The sequence below is a fragment of the Lycium barbarum genome, chromosome 2 (assembly GCF_019175385.1).
Source record: "Lycium barbarum isolate Lr01 chromosome 2, ASM1917538v2, whole genome shotgun sequence".
Lineage (NCBI taxonomy): Eukaryota > Viridiplantae > Streptophyta > Magnoliopsida > Solanales > Solanaceae > Lycium > Lycium barbarum.
Genome location: NC_083338.1, coordinates 4109951 through 4133411, shown reverse-complemented (window position 1 = coordinate 4133411; position 23461 = coordinate 4109951). Strand labels below are relative to the sequence as shown.

General features: G+C 34.2%; 2 protein-coding genes across 3 annotated transcripts; one reads left to right on the top strand and one right to left on the bottom strand.

The window, feature by feature from the left end:
• Positions 1–546: 546 nt before the first annotated feature.
• LOC132624613 (uncharacterized) lies at positions 547–1393 on the top strand. Its single transcript, XM_060339369.1, has 2 exons — positions 547–751; positions 987–1393. The coding sequence occupies exons 1-2, from the start codon at positions 547–549 to the stop codon at positions 1391–1393; spliced, it is 612 nt and encodes a 203-aa protein (XP_060195352.1).
• A 1949-nt stretch (positions 1394–3342) lies between these two features.
• LOC132625921 (digalactosyldiacylglycerol synthase 1, chloroplastic-like) lies at positions 3343–10985 on the bottom strand. 2 transcript variants are annotated; one of them, XM_060340558.1, is made up of 8 exons: positions 10758–10985; positions 8763–9287; positions 7198–7230; positions 6453–6540; positions 5350–5837; positions 4993–5259; positions 4492–4841; positions 3343–4018 (listed from the first exon to the last, which is right to left on the bottom strand). In XM_060340558.1, exons 1-8 carry the CDS (start codon positions 10842–10844, stop codon positions 3490–3492), a joined length of 2367 nt encoding a protein of 788 aa, XP_060196541.1. In that variant the 5' UTR covers positions 10845–10985; the 3' UTR covers positions 3343–3489. The 2 variants fall into 2 exon arrangements, with proteins under 2 accessions (XP_060196541.1, XP_060196542.1); XM_060340559.1 differs by lacking the exon at positions 10758–10985 and having other exon boundaries at positions 7198–7258; positions 8763–8901.
• Positions 10986–23461: the final 12476 nt, after the last annotated feature.

Here is a 23461-nt window from a genome sequence, read left to right as displayed (position 1 = left end):
TCGGGTTAAAAATAAACCTTTAATAATTTTCTTTTTGCAAAAATCGACCTCCGGAGGTCGATATTTTGCAAAAAAAAAAAATTATTAAAAAACAAAAACCAACCTCCCCAGGTCTGTACTTTTGAAGTTTTTTGTTTTTCAATTTGAAAAAAAAAGGACCTCCGGAGGTCGGTTTCGACTTTTCCGGTTTTGGCGCTAAAAAAATCAGCCTTCGGAGGTTGGTTTCCACTTTCCCTGTTTTTGATGCTAAAAAAAACCGAATGAGGTCAGTTTTTTCCCAACATTTTTTGAGATCGGTTTCTAGAGGTCAGTTTTTCCCGACATTTTTTTAGGTCGGTTTTTGACTGTTTATTAATAGTGCATGTCTGGACTAAAATTGATAGAGCCTTTTGTAATGACCATTCGATACAACAATGAAATTTGACAGTTCAGTTTATGGAGAACTACTTCTTAGACCACTCTCCTAAATATCTGAAATGTATTATAAGGCATGATCACAGAAAATAGCCTTTTTAGGTTCCTTAATGTTCTAACTTCTAACTGAGAATGACAAGTTCTTTGCAAATTGTGTATGAAGTTCGGCAGAAATTAAAGCTTTGCAAAGATCTCTTAAAGAAGCTAAAGGATGAAGATATATGCAGTGTAGATAGAAGGATTTCCGAATTCAACGAGCACCTCCTTAACCTGCAGAGCCAACTCACTACTAATATTGACCCTGACCTGATGGAAGGGAAGAAAGGTGATAGTGAATGTACTTAATAAATGGGTGAGTTTACAGGAGAAAGTCTTAAGACGGAAGTCCAAGGCTAATTGGATTAAAGATGGCGATGGTAACAATAAATATTTCTTCAACTGCATGAAGTCAAGAGCTAGTATCAACCATATATTTGTGCTGAAAGACGATAACGAAAATTTAATAGAGTCATAAAAGGAGATTGAAGGCGAAGCTTTAAGATTATATAAAGGTCTACTGGGGTCTTTCTCAGATGGCCTGCCTTCTATAGATTATCAATTTATGAGACAAGGCCCTACTGTGATTGTTTCACAACAAAGGGATATTCGTGCTGAGATTACTATAGAGGAAGTTAAGGTTGCTTTAATTGAGATTGATGACAACAAAACCCTTAGAATAGATGGAGTTAATGCAGCCTTTTCCAAGAGGCTTGGTGTATTATTCAAAAGGATGTTTGCCAAGCTGTACAGAATTTCTTTCAACACAACAGAATGCTTAAGGCAGTTAACAACACTGGTTATTTTAATCCCTAAAAACGCCCAGCCAGATTTCACGAGGGATTTCAGAACCATTGCCTGTTGTACTACTTTATACAAGATCATTTCAAGGATAATTAAAGGGATGTTAGATGGTATTGTGGGAAAATCCAGTCAGCATTAATACCATGAAGACTCATCACAGACAATATTATCTTCAGTCAAGAATTGATAAAAGGGTACAATAGAAAACATATATCTCTAAGATATATGATAAAGGTGGAACTTCAAAAGACGTATGATCAGTAGAGTGGTTTTTTCATAGAGCAAGTCTTAAAAGAACTTGGATTCCCTAGGAAAATAGTAATACGGATCATGACTTGTATTAGAACTGTCAATTATACATTCATGCTCAATAGGGACTAACAGAAACAATGAAAGCAAGGAGAGGATTGAGGCTGGGTGACCCCATGTCCCCTTATGGAATACTTGAATAGATGCTTACATACTTTCAGGGAACAACCTGACTTCAACTATCATCCAAGATTCCAAAAGCTCAATATTGTTCATTTATGCTTTGCGGATTACTTACTTATGTTTGCTAGGGTGGATGCAAAATCAGTGCAACTTTTTGTGGCCAAGTTCAATATATTCTCAGAAGCATCATGGTTGAAGTAAGTTTGAACAAATGTCGAGATTATTTTGAAAAGGTGAATGAGAAAACTACAATTACTATTCTGAAGGCGCTGGGGCTTGAAAAGAGAGAGCTACCATTTAAATATCTGGGAGTACCATTTTCTACCAAGAGGCTTACAATGCTCCAGAGTAAACCATTTAATGAAAAAATAACAAGAAGGATTACCAGTTGGATGGTTAGCAGATTATCATATGTTGGGAGGTTGCAACTCATTAGAGCTGTGTTGTTTGGGGTGCAAGCCTACTGGTCACAACTTTTCCTACTTGCTCAGAAAGTTGTTAAGCTGATAGAAGCCGCTTGTAGGAGTTATCTCTGGAATAGCGGGAACCAATATTACTAGAAGGGCCCTTATAGCATGGGATAAGTTGATTGAATGTTATTAAGCTCAAGTTGTAGAACCAAGCTGCTATTTGCAAATTGTTATGGAATTTGAGTCAGGCGGCCCAGTGCACTAAGTTGCATAGCGGGGTCCGGTGAAGGGTCTATTGTACGCAGTCTTATCCTGCATTTCTGCAAGAGGTTGTTTCCACAGCTTGAACCTGAGACCTCCTGGTCACACGGCAGCAACTTTACCAGCTACGCCAAGGCTCCCCTTCAAAGAGAAACTATGAATATCTAGATTCACACCGACTACATAAAGAGGCAGTATTAGAAAGATATGTAGATACCTCATCAGGCATCTTGGATGGCGAGGAATATCCTTAACATGAGAAAACATTGGCTAAACCAGACTGTGAGCAAGCAGGTGCTTTAAAGGGGGAAGTTTCAGATTGTAGCCTATAAGAATCTAAGAGGAGACGTCACTAATGTTGGATGGAAACATCTGATCAGTCACAATGCAGCATGATCATAGTATGGCTACCACTGCATGAGAAACTGAGGACAAACGATAGGTTGCTAAGGTGGGAATTAAATGTAGATGGCTTGTGTGTGTTCTGCCACTCAGTTAATGAGACTGCTTTGCACTTGTTTTTTGACTGCACGTTCACTAGAGCTATACAAAATCTAACCGAACAGACCGATATGCAGCCCTAATTTCTCGTATGTCAGGGTTGACGAATGCACCCACTGCATTCATGGACATGAATAGGATACACAATCCATATTTGGGTAAGTTCCTCTGTGTATGTTTTGCATATGTAACTTACAAAGATTCATAATTTACATGAGAAATGTTTGGCATGTCTTTTTTTTGGACTCTATGAGACCAATTGACTGAAACCATCTCAGCTTACCTAAGTTAACAAACCTCTGCTTTTATGATGAGCAAATTAGATAGACAAGGAGATATATCATAATTTTACACATCCTATTTACTTTTCTTGCAGGTTTAACTGCATCAATAGCTAAAAGAATCATCAAAAGCAACCTAGGATACCATGCAGCAGCTGAGCTAGGGGCGCAAGAGGGTTCATCTGAATCCCTTTGCCAGAAAATCACACAAATCAAAATTACTTTTTATGTGAAAATCCTGGTTCCACCACTGATACCAACTAAGGACTTACAAGTATCCAGGTTACATCACACCTATGGTACATAGTAATACTACTAACAATGGATTTACAGGTCAAGAAGGTATACATCTACCAGCCATAAATTGGGTTTTCTACCTGGGGAGGTAAGAGATGGAGATCTTCGCAATGCTGCTTGTCATAATCCCGTGTTCCCGGTATTGCACCCGAACAGAACCTCAATAATTCGTTCCCCGTGAGACAATAATGTGCAAATGCCAGACCGCCATCAACCATCCCTCCTAGGTTTGGCATGGAAACTGATTTTCCCATGCCCTTCCTGCTGCTCCTCGCGTCCCTGCGTGTTTCACTAGTCAAAACCTTATCGAGGTCAGAATATTCCATGAATCTCTGTGTTGCAGCTTCCCACGAAAGCTTATATTGTTCCTCGGGAGTGAGAGGCTGAGGCTCACTGGACATTGCCTCTTTAACCTTTGCCACAAAGTCTTCAGATGTCGTATAGGTCAAGCAGTTGGGAAATGCCCGGAAGAACTCATTAGACGGGTGATCTGCACAAACGACAAATTTCCCCATGGCAAGTGCCTCAGCTGTGGCTGTACAGAGTACATCACTGAGACTGGGATTTATGAAGACCTTATAACTGCAAGCAAAAATTTCTGTCAGAAAAAGTGAACCGTGAAATACAAGATAGGAATACATCTTTAGGCAAAGTGACCATCAGCACACCAAACAAAATGCAGAAAAACAATCGCCTTTCTTAAAAAATATTATTACATAGGGGGTAGGGGAGGGGATAATAATAATAATAACCTCTTAAATCCAGTTAACCAATAAAATAAAATAAAAATCCCAAAAAATGTTTTCAACTCAAAGAAAGACTCTGTGGGCGTTATGAATTGCATTTATTCGGAAAAACAGCAAATAAAAAAATGTGTGAAAAGGAAAACATGAATGTGTGCTCCGTTCTCATCATCTGTAAAGTATAGGTAGCACCTGTGTTCAATCTAAACCTCGAAGGCTCAAAGTTGTCCATGCAATATATTATTTTGCCAAAGGATGTTTAAATAATGCTAATTCTGTTAAACAAAAAAGGTTCTGTCAAAGGATTCCTACCCTTGAAGAGAATCATCTGCATGGTCTCTGCCTTTCATGAAGTTGACATTCAAATTTAACGTCCTAGCTGTAGACTGCACTTCATGAGCATCCTCCCCGTTGCCAAACAAATCCACATTAAACCCATCAAGGTCACTTTTGTGCTTTGCCAACAGGTCTATTAACTCCCTGTAACCCTTCGCCCAAACCATTTTTCCTAAAAAGTACGCACCTTTAGAGAAAACTTGGTCACCACTTTGTCTTTCTGCAGCCACTTTTTCTCCAATTTTCAGAAACTTCGGGTTTACACCATGAACATTGCAGACCACAGACCTGGGTAAATCCTGTGTAGCAGCAGAAAGGCGAAGCACCTAACAAGAAAATTAGCATTTCCTCAGAACCAGGATAAAATAATTAGACATGATAAACATTTCGAAGTGCTAACACATCTTTTGGTCTGTAAAGAATTTACTTAACTACTTTTCCTTCACCCATTTTGGAAAATTATGTAAAATATTATACCTTGTCACAATGTGCTCTAGTGACCCAATTATTTATGTGTTTCACAAGGAAAGCTTGAAGAGCCCCATTCTTCTCTCTTTTGATATACTCCAAATAATTTGTGTGAACAATACCAACAACATGGTTAAACTTATCAGTCCAGCGTTTTCCATGGTGGTACCAATTTAGATGTTCTGGCTCCTCTAAGATTGCAATATCAGCATCTCTTGATGGGATAAACCGAGAAGTATCTCCAGCTGGTAGTATACTTCGCCTTTCCTTGGAGAACTGAAGAGGAAAACAAAGTGTCAAATAATCAAAGCAATTCGGTAGCATCTTTTTTTGTTTTATAATATGCAATGAGTTCACAAGGACTACCTTTCCAGGATAAAACGAGATCTTGAAATCAGTCTTGAAACCGACTCTTTCCTCAAGCCAATTCCGTATATAGAGCTCCTGCTCTTCTGGTGAACTAAATGTAAGATTGTTTGGATAAACTAGTTCTTGGTCAGATTTACATAACCATGGAACCAACAGTGTAACATTCTGCTTTTCAGATTTGGCCAAATAAGCCGCTCGGAAGAGAGGATTTACAGCTGTTCCCGTCATCCAAGGAAGGCTAGCAGTTGTGACTATGGCTACATGTCTTTTACCATCTGATACGTTCTGCCTGGTAGAATCAGAGCTCCAAAACCCACCTTCATAATGATGACCAGTACTCTGTAGTACACTGGCAATTCGTAAATCTAGTTCATCATTTATATTATCGCCTTCAATAAGGGAAGAAGCTCCTTCAGGTAAAGCACGTAATAGAAGTTTGTCCCGCCGTTTGCTGCATAAACTCTCTACGATCTTATCGGAGATATCTATAGTGAAATCAAAGACCCAGAGGAAATAGCATATGGTTTCAGTCGACGAAACATATTTAGTGGTCAAAAAGTATCAACCAATTTCAGTGGCTAGACACATTCAAAAAATGCACATGGTCCAGCAAAATGAAAATGAATAAAATGAAGCGATTTGCGCTTGAACTTCATTGGTACCCCCAAATACTAGCCTTAGCATTAGAGCTTACATTTCAGAGAAGTAGTTCAAGTGATGAGACAGCTGAAGCTTCAATCATATTTGATGAAATGGAACAGCAGTTATCTTACACCAAATTCAGCATTACCATGTTGGAGATGTTGAGGCTTCATTAAACAGAAACTAATGCATTTTTGTTGCTGTTTGTTATTGAAACTTGAAAAGGGTTACAAGAGATTCACAATTTGTTCTGGTGAAGCATGTCTAGCTCAACAGATGAAAAACCAGATTGGGATGAATCTAGCAGGTTATCATAAATTAATGTGATAGTAGCAAGGTTAGAGATCAAATGTAAAGAGAGAATATTGCATATAGAACAAACTAGAGAAACAGAAACTCAGATCAAATTAACTAGTTTACGCCTTTACGGAGGTCACAACAATTTGACAGACTATTACCTCTTCTTATGCCGATTTGATCCAAAAAGGGGCTTGACTGTCTAACCAAATAGGCTAACAACTCTGGCACATCCAGTGGAGGAACTCCCTGCACAGATAAAGAGCATGTAAAGGAAACAGAAAAGCCTTTAGTCTGACTGAACTTCTAGCCTTTTAGAGATGACCTTCATCATTGTTTAAGTTAACCAATTGTTTAAACCCCAGCCAATTCCCAGTTAAACGTTATTATGCCCACTTTTTAAAAAAGGATGTAATCAAAAGACAGCTGCAGTTGACATGTAGTCGCTAATCCAATTTGTGTACGATCTACCTTCACCATACCCTATATACAATAAAAGGGAATAATGGTTGGTTTGTAAAGGTTGCGCTTCCCTTCCCTGTTCCTCTATCAGATTCATCACTTCAAACTTTCCGGGAAACTAGGGAGAGTAGGAAAGCAAGAGAAGTGTAATAGGACAAACTAGGACGAGAGAACAGCAGAGAGAGAGAGAGAGAGAGAGATTTTCCTCTCTTTTGGGATTAGTAGTTAATAGGAGAACATGAAAGGGAAATGATTTCTCCTCTCTAAGTTGTCTCCTCAAATTTCCATCATTCCATTGTTACTATAAACCAAACAATATAGGGGAAATGCTTCCCTTACGTCTTCTATTCCTTACTTCCCTTCCTTTCCTTATCCAACTAAGCAAAGCATTTTTGCAGGATACAGTTGTTAAAACTTCATGAAATGTAAAAGTAAGACACCAACCTTTGTCACCTCTGGTTCCTTGCAAATTGATTTCTGGAAAATCATTAGACAAACACAAGAACTGCAGATTAATCATGTGAAATCAGATCAATTTATAATGTGAACGATAAGGAAAGCCATGATAAGAAGCAAGTCAGATCAATTTTAATATAACGTTTAAATTTCCATATAAAACTGTCTTTGTAAAAAAAAAACAGCATAAAACTCTACATTACTAGCTTTGCCGTCCAGTGTGAAACTTGTATAACTAGTACTTACATAACTTTATTTTTCATTTTACATGGGACTGAATTTGGAACGACAATACAAGGATTAAAGTTTGACTATGCCACAGCAATCTATACATAACAATTCCCGGAAAATTATGGACTGCATAAGAATCCATACACATTCATCAGAATTCACACAATAATGTTAGTGCTATAGCTCCTCCATAGCTAGTCCTCCATAGCTAGTCCGTGAAGCAAATGGCTGCTAACTACTTAGCCTTATTTTCAATAGTTCTGCTTCCTAGTAAATAAGCATAAAATTAACATTGTAGCATTTGGCTGAAAATTTTCAAAACTTGAGTTTTGACCAAAAAAAAATATATATATTTTTTGTTAACTCCTTTTGCTAAGGCTGTTTTTGAAGAAGAAAAAAGTAGTACTTGAATTTGTTTGTCTTACTTTCCTTTTTAGTCCGTTTCAAAAACAATGCCTCTTTCTTTTTTTGGGTACTCGTTAATTCCAACTTTCCATATGACATGTTTAAGACCACAAGATTAAAAGGCTAGTACATTCTAAACTATGTTACTCGGACTCTTCAAAAATGGACACGGGTGCGTGTCGGATCCTCCAAAAGTAGTGCATTTTTGAAGGATCCGACACGGGTGCGACATCATTTTTGGAGAGTCCGAGCAACATAGATTCTAAATATCTTTAGTTTAAGATCACAAGATTCAAAGGTCTTCATACTTTCTTAAACTCTGTGCCAACATAAAACCAACAAACAAATTGAAACGGAGGGAGTAACTTTTTGTTTTTTTGCAAAAAAAAAGTACGTTACTTTTTTCTCTTTTGTACAAAAACAACCAAAACAAACAAAGTTTGCAAAAACTAGGGGAAAAAAAAAAACTTAACTGAATAAGTCAATAAGTTACTAACCCAAACTACTGCTACAACCACAACAATATACCCAGTGAAATCCCACAAAGTGGGGTTTCGGGAGGGTAGAGTGTACGCAGACCTTATCCCTGCCTTGGGAGGTAGAGAGGTTGTTTCTGGTAGACCCTCGGCACAAATAACCCAAACTACTATTATGTGTAACAATCAAAGATGATAATACAACAACACTAACAATCCACAGGTGGGGTCTGGGGAGGGTAGTGTACGCAGACCTTACCCCTACCTCGTAGAGATAGAAAGGTTGTTTCCAATAGACCCTCGGCTCAAGTGAAGCATTTCAAACGGAATACATAAATGAAAGCAATAAACAAATAATGCATATGGAAAGCAGTACATAGCATCAGAAAAAGGAACGGTAACAACAATGATAATGACACTGACGGACCAAAACTAACTTACCAAGCTCAATTTTACTTTCTCCACAAATTCACTGTTCTTAATCCCTTCAAAAATCTCCACCGGTGACGAATTCGGGCTCTTGACCTCTACCTCCAGCTCCTTAAGCCGAGCACTAAAAGCCTTAATTGGCTCCCAATTCAATTCCCCAAATTGCCCTTCATCCTTAAACCTCTCTCTCCTCCATTTCCCAAATTGCCCTTCCTCCTGCTCCTCATCATCAGTTTCCGCCACAATCGAATTCTTAATACCCGACAGGTTAAGTCGGAGCTTCCCTTTCGGGGCCCACTTAAAGTCCGGCGACGAATAAGCCCTACGTATCTCCGATAATTTAGGCCGGAGCTTCTTAACAAAGTCAATTTCCGCCGGAGCCGTCCTAGTAGCGGCAGTAGTTGTAATTGTTGGGACAATGAAGGACGATTTCGAAGCTGAAATTAGGAAATTCTCGAGTTCCTTGTCTGCTAAGTTTTTGAACGAGTTGGCTCGATTTCTGATGAGTTGTAGATCCGCGTCTGCAGAAGAACGTACCTGAAGGAGAATATTTTATTCATGAAGTCATTACAACAAAAACAACATACTCAGTATAATCCCATCACATGGGGTCTGGGGAGGGTAGAGTGTACACAGACCTTACCCTACAAGAACAAATATTCAAGGACTCAAGTATTTCTCTATAAGTTCTAGAGATTAAGAAGAAGATTCGAGATCAAGCTTCAAGCCCCTTGAATCCAAATACAAGTCAAGATCAAACCTTTGAATGTGCTCTACAATTCCTTTTTAGTCCGTTTAAAATAGAATGCCTATTTGTTTTTTTGGTAACTCTTTAATTCCAACTTTCCACATGACATGTTTAAGATCACAAGATCAAAGGACATTTTGGTACATTCTACATATTTTTACTTTAAGACCACAAAATTCAAAAGTCTTCTTTACTTTCTGAAACTCCGTGCCAAGTCAAAACCAGACAAACAAATTGAAACAAGGGGAGTACATCTTATAATGTTGGCCAAAGTTCATGCAGTTTGAATCTCGGGAAGCAAAAAGTATCACACAAATTGGGACAGAAAGAGTAGTACGAAACCTACTTTGACTAAAAATAGGAAAACCTATTCTATATACTCTTTCCACTCACTTTTACTTGTCACGTTTCACTTCTACGGAGTCAAACTGCATGAACTTTGACCAACATTTTAAGATTGTATTTTTTCATTAGAATAAGCAACTTATACTCCCTCCATTTCAATTTATGTGAACCCATTTGCTTATTAGTCCGTGCCAAAAACAACAACCTCTTTCTATATTTGGAAACAATTTACCTTTATGCAATGATTTATAGCCCACACAAAATACATGTAACTCATTTAACACCACAAGTTTAAAAATCTTCTCTTCTTTGTTAAACTCCGTGTCCAGTAAAATGGATTCACATAAATTAAAACGGAGGAGTAGTTTTTTTCGTATAGTTTCCGAACATCCATATTTTACTTTAAAATATTGAATTAATCTAACTTAATTAAGCTCTGAAAATCATTCAAATTGATTCTCGATAAGCAAAACCTGAAAAGTAAAAGTGAACATAAGGAGTAAATTTGACTATAAATCTTAACTAGACATGAATTTAAATACCAAAAATTCTAATCAATTTTTTTTAAAAAAAAAAATTAATTAAAAGGCATATAATGTCATACAACTTTGAGTTATTTTTTCCCAATAGTACCTCAACAAGAAAGCTTTCACCGTTCATGCAGTTTGAATCTCGGAAGCGAAAAGTATCACATAAATTGGGACAGAGAGAGTAGTACGAAATTTACTTTGACTAAAAACAGGAAAACATATATCCCTATATATGAATTTGACTATAAATCCTAACTAGACATGAATTAAATATCAAATCGTAACTAGACATGAATTAAAATACCAAATCGTAACTAGACATGAATTAAAATACCAAGTTGTAATCAATTTTGATTTCGTACAACTTTGAATTATTAACAGTACCTCTTTCCATCCCTTAGATATCAATGAAAACGCTTTCTCCGCTGTAGACGACGTCGTTTTAGTCTCCGGTGGCTTAAAATTCATCATTTTTTAGTGTTTTGATTATTAAATTTCAACTGAAATTAAATTTTTCTCTAGGGTTTTTGAGAGTTGCTTTGCTCTGTTTTATTATTTTTTTTGGAAAAATTTGGGGAAGAAAGGAAGAAAAATGGGGTGGCTGAGAAATTAACGGTCATTGATGGTTTTGCAATGGTGGGATGACACGTAGGATGACATGTAGGATGAATATCGTAGTCACTAGATTTCCGGGAGGTGACGTGGACTGATAGTATTCGATGACATGGATTTGGTTTTGTTAATGGACCCAATTGAATGGGTTGGGCTTAAATGGTGTGTGAACGGCATTTAATACGAATTTGTTGTGACACGGATTGCGGTCAAACGGACTCGCCCTAATTTTTGTCTTTCGCTCGCCATAATTTCTGTAACATTTTTATCTTTAAAAGTTGATGTTTTGCCTCGCTCAATATAAATTATGTAGGAATTAAGTTATGCGGCATAAGTTTTGTAATATTTTTCAGATTATGTTGAGTGTTAAAAGTTTTGCCTTATCTGGCATAATTTGTGTGGATGTTATGATACATATGACGAAATTAAACGTAAAATATGTCGAGCGAAATCTAAATTATGCTGCGCCAAAAAAGTTAAAAGGCAAAAATTAAAGACCACAAATCCAAGGAGCAAAAATTAAGGATCACCCAGAAATCTTTTTTTTTTTTTTTTTTGTTTTTGCGGATTGTCCTTCATTTAGGGTGGTCTTTAATTTTTGCCCTTCAAATTGATGGTCTTTAAGTTTTGCCCTTCGCCTAATACCCCGAGGTTGTGGGTTCGAACCCCAGCTCAATAAAAAAAAATCACAAGGCAGAAGTTGCAAAATTCTGCCTTAAGGCAAATCTGTCCATATAAGGCAGAATTTGGGTCTTAAGGCAAAATTCTACCTTTAAGCTCCAAATTTATCTGAAGGGCAAAAGTTAAAGACCACCACTTTGAGGGACAAAAATTAAAGATCACTCCCAGCGAAGGACAATCCTGCAAATTGCCCACCGGAAATAGGGGCATTTGTGCGAATGACCCTAGCAAATTCAATTGCCATTTCTCTTTGTTTTATTTATTTCTCTTTTTCCTATTTTAGTATTTATGCGGTTTCTTAATAAGGATAAGGATCCTTAATATTAACCTAGTTGGCCAACTTACAGATATAACTACGATCTTACCATTAGTAGCTATTATTTTTCAAATTAAGCTTACTTTTAAGCAAAAGTTGTGTATTTTGTGTATTCGTGTGTATTTGGGCGAGGCTCTCCCCTTGCCCTCCCAGGTTCGAACCTAGCCAACAATATTACTTTTCTTACATATTTTTCCTAGCTTATTCTCCTTGTATTTTGAGTGTAAAATGTTGTTGGCTGGGCTCGAACCTAGGCGAGCAGGGAGAGAGCCTCGCCCAATAACCACTTCAGCCACTCTAACTTTATGTATTTTGGTGTAGCTACGAATGGTAATTTACAAAATCACTATAGCTACTAAATAAAAATAAATTAAAAGATAGTTATTATCAATAATTATATCTTAAAAGAAGCTACACCAAGTAAAAATTCCATAATAGTTTGTAGCAATTGAGGGTGAATACTTAATATATAATTAGCATATATTCGTATATATTTTAATTATACACAAATTATAGAAAGATTATACGTTAATTATACACTACATACTTGTTTATTAAATAAACGGAAAAGGTCCAAAAATACCCCTGAACTATTGAAAAAGGCTCATAAATACCCTCCTTCCACCTTTTGGTCTAAAAATACCCTTCCATCCACCTTTTAGGTCTAAAAATACCCTTAAGGTTTGTTTTTGGCTCAAATATACCCCTCAAACTAACAAGTTAAAATTAACTCTTTTAAAAAGCCAAATGGCAATTTGTAATTGGTCAATAATAAAATTCCGTAATTTAAAAAAAAATCCAAATTTAAAAAAAAAATTGCCAATAATAAATTTCCAGTAATTTAAAATTCCAGATTTAAAAACAAATTGTCAATAATAAAATTCCGTAATTTACATATTTTTAAAAAAAACAATTGTGTGGAAACTTAAAAATTAAAAACTAAAAAATTTAAAAATATGAACGAAACTGTTTTTTTTTTTTTTTTTTTTTGCATTTCGTGAATTAATCAACGAAATATGTTTTTTTTTTTGCATTTCGTGAATAAAAAAACGAAATAGGAAATTATAATTTTTTTTTGCATTTCGTGTATTAAAAAACGAAATAGGATAAAAAAAATTATTTTCGTTCATATAAAAACGAAATTGGAAAATTGGACAAAATATATTTTCCAATTTTGTTTTTATATGAACAAAATTAATTTTTTTATCCTATTTCATTTTTCAATACACGAAATGCAAAAAAAAATTATAATTTCCTATTTCGTTTTTTTATTCACGAAATGCAAAAAAAAAACATATTTCGTTGATTAATTCACAAAATGCAAAAAAAAAATCAGTTTTGTTCATATTTTTTAATTTTTAAATTAAATAATATATGTGTCCAATCACAAAATGTCATTTGGCTTTTTAAAAGAGTTAACTTTAACTTTGTTAGTTTGAGGGGTATATTTGAGCCAAAAACAAACCTTAAGGGTATTTTTAGACCAAAAGGTGAAAGGAGGGTATTTATGAGCCTTTTTCAATAGTTCAGGAGTATTTTTGGACCTTTTCCGTTAAATAAATAAAACTAGAGTTCTTTTTGTTGTGGAATTTGAAAAATACATTTTCGTGAAGAGACAATAGCTTTTCATTTTTTACAAGATTTTAACTGAGTTGAAGTTTTTTTCTAGGGTTTGGGGAGTTTGCTCTTGTTTTTTTCTTCTAGAAATATGGGGAAGAAGGAAGTAAAATGGGTGGTTGATAATTTAACGGTTATTGATGCTTTTGCAATGGTGGGATGACACGTAGGATGAATATCGTAGTCACTAGATTCCAGGGAGATGACGTGGATGCATGGCATTCGATGACATGGATTTGGCTTTGTGAGTGGGCCCTACTGAGTGGGTTGGGCTTAGTTGGTGTATGAACCCAATTCATTTTTTTGCGCGGATTGTCCTTCTTTGGGGTGGTCTTTAATATTTGGCCCTCAAATTGCTGGTCTTTTATTTTTGTCCCTTAAAAAGATTGCCGAAAATACCTTGAGGTTTTGGGTTCGAACCCCTACTCAGTCAAAAAAAAAAAAAAAAAACTCAGGGAAAGTCTTTTGCAAAAAGGCTGCCTTATGCTGCAGATTTTGCCTTAAGGCATAACTAAAAGTTTGCCTTACAAGGCAAAGTCTGTTGTCTTTGCCCTCTGGCATAGGTTCTATGTAACTTCGTCCGAATAGACATAGGTTTGAAACTTATGCCTTGCGAAATTATTATTATTTTTTACTCTGCTGGGTTTTGAACCCAGAACCTCGGGTTATTTTCGACCACCTTGTTAAGCGAAGGGAAAAAATTAAAGACAAGCGAATTGAGGGGAAAAAAATTAAAGACCGGTCCGTATGAAGGACAATCGTGCAAATTGCCCAACCGAATTCATTGTGAATTTGTGTTGGGTCATTTTCATGATTTCCCTTCAAAGGCACTGTCTTTAATTTTTGTCATTCGCCTAATACCCCGAGGTCCTGGGTTCAAACCTCGGCTCAATAAAAATAAAAATAAAAACCTCAGTAAGGGTGGTCATAATTTTTTTTTATATTGTTTAAAAAATAAACCAAGAAATAGCCTTCGCTTCAGAAAATTCGCTAGCAAAGTTTTTGTTGCTTCTCGAACATAAGTTGTGGACATAAATTAGTTTCATCTATAAGGCATAAGTTCGGATATTTCAAGATAGTGAACCTACTCAATTGACCACAAATTCTGCCTTATAGGCAAAAACTAGAACTTATGTCTGATGGGAAACAAAGCCAAAGTTCTTATTGCCCATCAGACATAAGTTCTAGTTTTTGCTTATAAGTAGGGGTGTTCAGGGTCCGGTTTGACTCGGTTTTTGGTTAAAATCAAACCAAATCAATTAAGTCAATTTTTTTTAATATTCAAACCAAACCAAACCATTATAGTATAAATTCTATCGGTTTCGGTTTTATCGGTTTGGTTCGATTTTTGCGGTTTTTTCGAATTTTAAGAATGTATTAATACAAAGAACCTTTGAATTAAATGGTAACTAAATACGGCTTTGACGTGATCCATTCAAATTTAAGAATCTTCTTAATTAATTCATTAACTTTATTTAGGTATAGGCCTATGGCTATGAGTATAGGAATTACAGAAATATAACATCTATTTTCATGATTCTAGTTACCTCCCTACGTATAGCCTTTTGATATTACGCAGCCCTCCAAAATTTTTGTTTTCTAGACTCATCGTGTTTATGAAGAATTGAAAAGAAAGCACAGAAATTAAAACGGAAAATGATAAACAAAAAGACAAAGTCATCTATCAAATCTTTTTAAATTCCAATTGTCATTTTCTTCCCTTTAATTTGTTACGGATAAAATGCTAGTTTATTAGTAGTAATTCAGATGGCATGTAAAAAAGGGAACCGTAAAATTGGATAAGGGGAAATTTTTTATTTTACCTTTAGCAAATTTTTACTATTTTATTTTACCTTAAACTTAAATAGGCTACACGTTTCTTTCTAATTATTTGAATTTATATTGGACTTGGTCTGAACCAAAATTTTGAAGAAGATATATATATATATAGTATTTTAAATATGTATGTATCTATCGGTTTAGTTCGGTTTTGGTTCGGGTTTTTTTGGTTTAACACCAAACCAAATCAAATGTTATCGGTTTTTTAAAATTTTAAACCAAATCAAGTCAAACCAAACCGGTTTTCGGTTTATTAAGTCGGTTTGACTCGGTTTATCGGTTTGGATCGGTTTTTCGGTCTCATTTGAACACCCCTACTTATTAGGTAGAAGTTCAACATATTTCAAGATTGTGAATTTGCTCAATTGACCCTACGTTCTGGCTTATAGACAAAAGCTAGAACTTATGTCTGATGGGCAACAAAAGTTCTTCACAACGACTTTTTTCAAGTTAAGGTCGTTTTTTAGAGATTTTTTAAGTGCTGAAAAAAATTCAAGAGCAAATACTTTTGGAAACACCACACGTCATTTTCTGGCGTGTAGCAAATTCAATTGTCGTTTCTTTTTGTTTTATATTATTTTTATTCTTCTTATTTTGGTTTTTATGTAGTTTCATAAAGGGTGTTTGGCTAAGCATGAATATTAAACTGGTCAAATTGATGCATGAGTATTTTTAATTTATCTATGTGTTTGATAAATACTCAAGTTACTTATTAGCTAAGTGATTATAAGCCACAATCAATGATTTTTTGGTTTATAATCACTTTTAATTTGACCAATTTTTTAACCTTAAAATTTTTTGAACGTAAATTTGTCCACAAAACTTTGAGGTCATAGTTCCATACTTTTAAATTTTAACATGAAAAGGTAAAATATTAGAAATTTATCAATTATTAAATACAAAACAGAGCTTGCTCCCCCTATACTAAACCAACAAATGTAACGAAAAAAAAAACAAATTAGAAATAGACGCAATGTACCAGATGACAAATAAAGCAACAATTACAATGAAAATGGGAAATTCAAGATGTACAACCCATAATGGACAAAAGTCCAACGCGTACAAAGCAGTCACATCAGTATTTATGCAGGCAATAATAATAATTTAAAAACCAAACATGTGGTCGACTTAAGCAATTACATTTAAATCATCATACACACGCCAAATTATAGGCATCCCTTTTATATTTTTTTAATAAAAAAAAGGCCCAGATTTTAACATATTTAGAAGGCACCCATGATTTATTAGTTAGTAACTAACTTCTTCAATGCGATTTCAATAATGTTCTTCAAATTAATCGATGATACATTACTATTAATTAAGTCAAATAAATCAAACAGCTAAATTCACAACGATTCGAACTTTACTTATATTACAATGAAAAATCATACATCTACTGATCTACACCATTAAGTTTCATATGTTATATTGTTAGTAATGGTGTTTCACTTCCTATTTCAAAAGGAGAGAAACAAAAAAAATCAAAATTACCAATATATCCCATTAATTTCTAGACATTTCATCACAATCTTGTGAAGACAATGCTAATTGTATGGATTATAAGTCGTCGTTCAATAAGTTAAAGAACCAACTCATTGGACAAACAAAGTGACAAGAGATCAAAATAGACAATAATAAATAACAACGGAAGTTGAATCAATAACTCATTAATCCTTAATTTATCACGGTTCATGAACTTAAAAAGCGTATTAGTCAATTGAGCACATTGCAGAAATTACAAATACTACAAGAGAAGTGCAAATTATATGGAGAAACTTTTTACCATAAAAAATCAGAGTCCGGAGTCAAAATGACTTATTTTTACAGTCATTAGACAAAAATAGTATGTTTGTTTTTTTTAGATCAAAATGGGTATTTCGTTGGATAACCAACGAAATACCCACACAACGTACTGTTCCGTGCCGGTGAATTTCTTGCATTTCGCTACATGTGTAGCGAAATGCAAGATTTTTTTTTTTTAATTTTCCTTTGCATTTCGTGAATCAATTCACGAAATAGGCATTTTTTTTTTTTGCAATTCGTGTAATTAAAACTGTTTTTTTTTAGCATTTCGTGATGCAATTCACGAAATGGATTTTTTTATTATTTCGCCAATTAAATGAACGAAGTTGATACGAAATGCAAAAAATTGCAAAAAAAAAAAAGCCTATTTCGTGATTTGATTCACGAAATGCAAGATTTTTTTTTTATTTTCCTTTGCATTTCGTGAATCAATTCACGAAATAGGCATTTTTTTTTCACTTCGTGAAATTAAAACTGTTTTTTTTTAAATTAAAATTAAAACTTTATTTTGAATATAAATCTAATTCAATTATTATTTCCTATTTCGTTGGTATATCAACGAAATACAAAATATATATATATATATATATATATATATATATATATATATATATATATATATATATATATATATATATATATATATATATGTGTTTTTTTTGCATTTCGTGTATTAAAAAACGAAATAGGATAAAAAAAAATTAGTTTTATCCTATATGTTGAGAAAATTAGTCAGCTTTATTTTCAAAAATTGAAACCACATAAGTGAAATTGACATTCACAGCTACATTACTCCGAAATTTTTATGTTGAAGTCTATTGCACATCATCATATTATAAGTAAAGAAAACTATAAATTTTTCGCCAATTTGGGGGAAAATTAAAATTGGAAGGGAAAAAAGTGGGTTTCTAGAAAATCGGCCCGGCCAAACCGTCTTATGGCGGTTTGCGCTGCTAGATCTCGGAAAAATATGCAAAATCAAAAAACAAATTTGCATAAATCGGATATCCAAGCGCAAAGTTATGACTGTTTAAAGTTTCACCAATTTACAACTACTCTTTCTCCTATATTTTTTAACTATGTTTTTATCTAATTGAATTAGATTTATATTCAAAATAAAGTTTTAATTTTAATTTCAAAAAAAAAAAAAACAGTTTTAATTTCACGAATTGCAAAAAAAAAAATTGCCTATTTCGTGAATTGATTCACGAAATGCAAAGGAAAATAATAAAAAAAATCTTGCATTTCGTGAATCAAATCATGAAATAGGCTTTTTTTTTTTTGCATTTCGTATCAACTTCGTTCATTTAATTGACAAAAAAAAAAAATCCATTTTGTGAATTGCATCACGAAATGCTAAAAAAAACAGTTTTAATTACACGAATTGCAAAAAAAATAAATTAAAAATGCCTATTTCGTGAATTGATTCACGAAATGCAAAGGAAAATTTAAAAAAAAAAATCTTGCATTTCGCTACACATGTAGCGAAATGCAAGAAATTCACCGGCACGGAACAATACGTTGTGTGGGTATTTCGTTGGTTATCCAACGAAATACTCATTTTGGTCTAAAAAAAAACATACTATTTTTGTCTAATGGCTGTAAAAATAAGCCATTTTGGCTCCGGACTCTAAAAAATCATAAGGATTTTCACACGGAATACTAAAAATTCTTGAATTTCAAAATATTTACATGAAAAATTCTGACCAAATGAATGCAACTACAATCTTAGCTGGTCACTTCGACTTACTAGTATTATTTTCTACAGTATAACAAAATAGAGAATGTGGAGCTTCCATTTCTGATGGAAGAAATCTTTTCTCTAAAGGATGACAAAAAGAAGGGATTTGATCTCCTCAATGCAAAAGAGATTCAAAAAAAATTCACACTCTGCTAACAAGTTCACTAGTTTAGAGTGGAACTATGTTTAAATATTATTCTCTAGTTTTTTTGAAGAGCAACTATGAGAGTTGCCCTTATATTTTGGTTGATTTTGAAGCAGCTGTAAGAGATTTGGTTGACTCAAAGTATGAGGATCTAGCTAGCTGGGCACAAGGAAAATTTGAATATAAAAAGGAATAATTTCCATACCATTAATCCTGAGTTTGAGAAAATAAGGTCTAAACTTTTGGGTCAGACAAAAATGATGTTCGAGAAGCTCTCTGAAGGGACAAACCACATATTGATTAATGGACTTGGTGATGTTAGCCTCAAACACTTAAGACCTCATATTACGTGGTCTCAAAGGTCTTTAACTACATGCTACATTCACTGCATATTAAAAGTTAGTTTTGAAGAGACGTACAGATTCCATAGTTGTGTTATTATCTTTTACGTACTATACACAAATTGGTGAATGATTTTGAATGGGTTCTTCTTATGTATATCAAAAAAAAATTATTGGGCCTAATTAAAGCTTTTCGTTGCTTTTACCTGTCAAAACGCATGAGGCTCGAAGAAAATGTAAATGCCCTTCAATCTTCAAAGAGCGATTTCGCTCGCAAAAGCTGAGTGTCTAGTTTATTTGGAATTGTTTAGAGGAAATTAAAATTATGAATTAAGAGTTAGGACTGTGAAAAAGCAAATATTAAAAGGAAGAACATATATTATCCATAAGTGTTGTATACTTGCTTCTTTTCTACTATTTTAGAAGGAATTATCTATCATATCATTTTTAATTGGATTAACTATTTTATATTATTTTCTAGGTTGGTTGGAACATTTTGCTAATGCAAGATCGAACACTTTAAAATTGTATGTGTGGAGTATAGTTCTAAAATTCCATAAGGTGTGTGAAGATGAAACTTTGACTTCACATGATAAGGTTAATATAATAAATTCAACATTGTAATTAAAGAATTTTATTTTGACATTTATGTTTTAGTTATCCATTGGATTATTTTTTGTAAAATTATAATAAAGTATGTTTTTGTGTGATATATTATACAACAATAAAACATTGGATTCATTTAAATTAAAGGGTCTAGCCCAAAATCCAAGTTTTTGTAGCTGCTGCCTGCTGGATGAAAAATCAAGAAAAGCTCAGGGAGTTTCCCGCATGATGACTATTATTTTTGTTCTCATTTTTGTATATGTTGAAAAAATAAGCATATTTGAGCTTATGAGCAATGCAAGTGACATTTTCTCATTTGCAATGTAAGTCTGCCTTTCTCACGGCTATGCAGATAGTGTGTAAAGCTTTGATATGATTTGTGAGTGATCAATAGGACAATTAAATTGAATATAGGAAAAAGTTTTTTAATTTGTTTTTTTTTTAATTATTTGTACCTTTGAAATCATGATGATTCGATATAATCGTCTGTAAGTCAATAAAACAACTAGGTTAAATATACCACGAAGACGTACTACTTGTCACGACTCACATGAGTATTGAATTGCATCTTTTTTCTTATTTCAGAGTATTCATTCATGGTAATCAAAAGATACTTCTTTAAATAAATCTATTTCGCTCAAGGTATCTGACAAAATAATTCTCTAAATAAATCTATTTCACTCATAATATATGAAAAAATAATTCTTTAAAGGATTTTCCTATCCTACAACATGAAGGTGGTAGGATAGCATCCTACCCATTTTTTAGTTCACTTAAATGCCCCTAACAATAAGTTGATAGTGTGTAAATGTGAGCGGCTGTTTTGTCTTTTTACCAAAAGGTTATCCAGTCCTTCCCTTTCTCTTACCTTCCCTCTTAAAGTATTCTCAAGAATAAATGTATAGAAAAACTAAAAAAACAAATCAGACCCATATTGGTTAAAACTCAAAATTGAGTATTAATCGGACTTATAATCATCTAGCAACTTCGTTGTTGTTGTTCTTCTCAGTACGTGATTATAGTCTCTTTGGGATTTTCAAAACAAATGAAAGAAGTCATGAATGTGACTTGTTCCACCAAATCTATATATAATATAAAGCTAGGCATAAATAAGATGACGTGGTACATCTCTTAGGTCACCATTGGTATTTAACTTTTTTGACAATTTTTTAAACCTTTTCTCTTATATTTTCCTTAAAATATTTGCTGAAAATTAAGATCACTTTATCAATAAGTCTATAATAATTCACATTCATTCCTCAATTAAAAGGGAAGGGCATTTAAGAATATTAACTCTTTCATTGCTAAATGACTTCACCATTATCCGTAACTTATCCTCATTGTCAGTTTTTCCCTTGATTCGTTTCTTTCAATTTGTGTAGCAATTGAAAATTGATCATTTTCTATTATATTTAATATATCTCATTATATCACAATAATTTTACCACTTCAGTTGCAAAATACTTCACCTATTTGGTTTCCCGCTAATTAAAAAAAAAAAAAAAACGCCTCAGCTCCCCTATTCTTAATTTCCCATGGCTTCATACATCCCTATATAACATTTTTTAGCTGTATGATTATGGAAAAGACTCTGCTCTTTATCACTAATATATAGCAGTTGATGATTATTTGAACGTCAGCTAATAGCGTCATGAAAATTGGTCCTTTTGTTTCAAACATTTGAAGATATATATATTTTGGGGCATTTTTATTTTACAGTGAAAAATTTCACCATTACAATAATATTGTTCATTTAGCTTATGCAAATTGTTCCCTTTAATTTGTCGTGGTTTTGCTGCAAACAGAGTTGTTTTAGTGTCATCTCCTTTCAGTTGGTTTTTTTTTTTTTTTAGTCATTATTTTCAATGTCTTGAATACCTATGTTGAAATGTATATTGTATCTTTTTGCTTGGATAGTTATTCCATAATATAAGAGAATTAAGCAGTCAAAGTAACCACTGTGGGAGAACTTTCAAGAGATACTCCTTTCGAGCAGTTTGGTATCTTTGGTCAAATTAAATATCAAGCAAAGATTAAAATAACTACTGAGGTAACACATTGCTTTTTCTTTCTTTATGTCATTGTTAAAGCACCAGGAGGATTGCATTGCAGCTACTCCTCTTGGCTTCTGTATACAATGTTTGCATACTATCAATTAAGTATTATTGACCTGACTTATGATCTTTTACTAATTCATCAGGTCATGTCTTGACCCTTGATCTCCTATAGGTTCGTTGTCCAATACTCATGACAAATCAGGCTTTAACGGGGAAGGGAAACGAACAAAGATAATTAGAGGTGTTTTGAGAAATGAGAGGCAAAAAGTCAAAAAAGATAAATCTATTTGTTGATATACGCCATTGGCGCGAGGTGCCACATAACTTCACTGAAGACCAACACAGTTAAGTTTTTAAGTAGGAATAGAGTATTTGTTGTTGTCGAAACATAGTTATTTCTTCTTTGACATAATTATTATATGTTTAATTTTCTTATGTCTTAAAAATGACCAATTCATATTGTTAGCGGAAACGTAAAAGAAAGAACACAAGATTTAACGTGGTTCGAATTGAAATGATCATACGTCCACCAGAGAACAGTGGTCTTTATATTATTAACAAAGAAAGGAGAGAGATCCCAATTAAACCTAAGAGAATTGCTCTCTCAACTCTTTACTTATTACAAAAGATTTATGAATTTTCGGGATGATGAATAAAGAAGAAATTCCTCTTCTTTTATAGGCAAACAATGACTTGGGCTCCGAGTGTAATACATGGGCATTTCAATTATCCTCCACATCTTAGCATCCTTTGGCTCCAAGTAATCGAGCATTCTTCGACTCCAAATAATAGAAAATCATCCAACTAAAATTGGACATGAGTGTCACGACCCAACCCCGTAGGCCGTGACTAGTGCCCGATCTGGGCACTCAAACACATTCTAGTATATAGCAGAAGCCGACAAGGCTTTATTTCCAATTTGGATAATCTCCAGAAAAATTTCGGCAGAGTTTCCTTTGTTTTACGGACTATCCCATATACCCTGCACGCAGAAAATACCAACAAAGGCCACACAGGGCCAACAGAGTAACATTTAAATATATGCGGACCGGCCGTCGCGGCGAATGGGATCGCCCAAACACAACATATACACACAGCTGTACAGAAAGATCCCAACCCACAAACATGTCCACAGACCTCTAAACAGACCGACAAAATCATATGACGGGACAGGGCCCCGCCGTACCCATGAACGAGAATATACATATGTAGGAGTGACAGACTATACTAAAAGATGGCTCTGAATAAGAGAGCACTCCAAATGGCAGAATAAGATCCTAAGCGGACGGATCAGCAAACCTGTCGTCGGTACCTGCGCGGCATGAAAACG

Coding starts and splice junctions, on each gene's coding strand:
- LOC132625921 (XM_060340558.1), bottom strand. CDS start 10,844: ATGATGAATTTTAAGCCACCGGAGACTAAAACGACGTCGTCTACAGCG. Junction 7,231..8,762: donor AGAAAGTAAAATTGAGCTTG/GTAAGTTAGTTT, acceptor ATGATTTTCCAG/AAATCAATTTGCAAGGAACC. Junction 4,019..4,491: donor GCAGATGATTCTCTTCAAGG/GTAGGAATCCTT, acceptor TTTTGCTTGCAG/TTATAAGGTCTTCATAAATC.
- LOC132624613 (XM_060339369.1), top strand. CDS start 547: ATGACAAGTTCTTTGCAAATTGTGTATGAAGTTCGGCAGAAATTAAAG. Junction 752..986: donor GAAGAAAGGTGATAGTGAAT/GTACTTAATAAA, acceptor GGTCTTTCTCAG/ATGGCCTGCCTTCTATAGAT.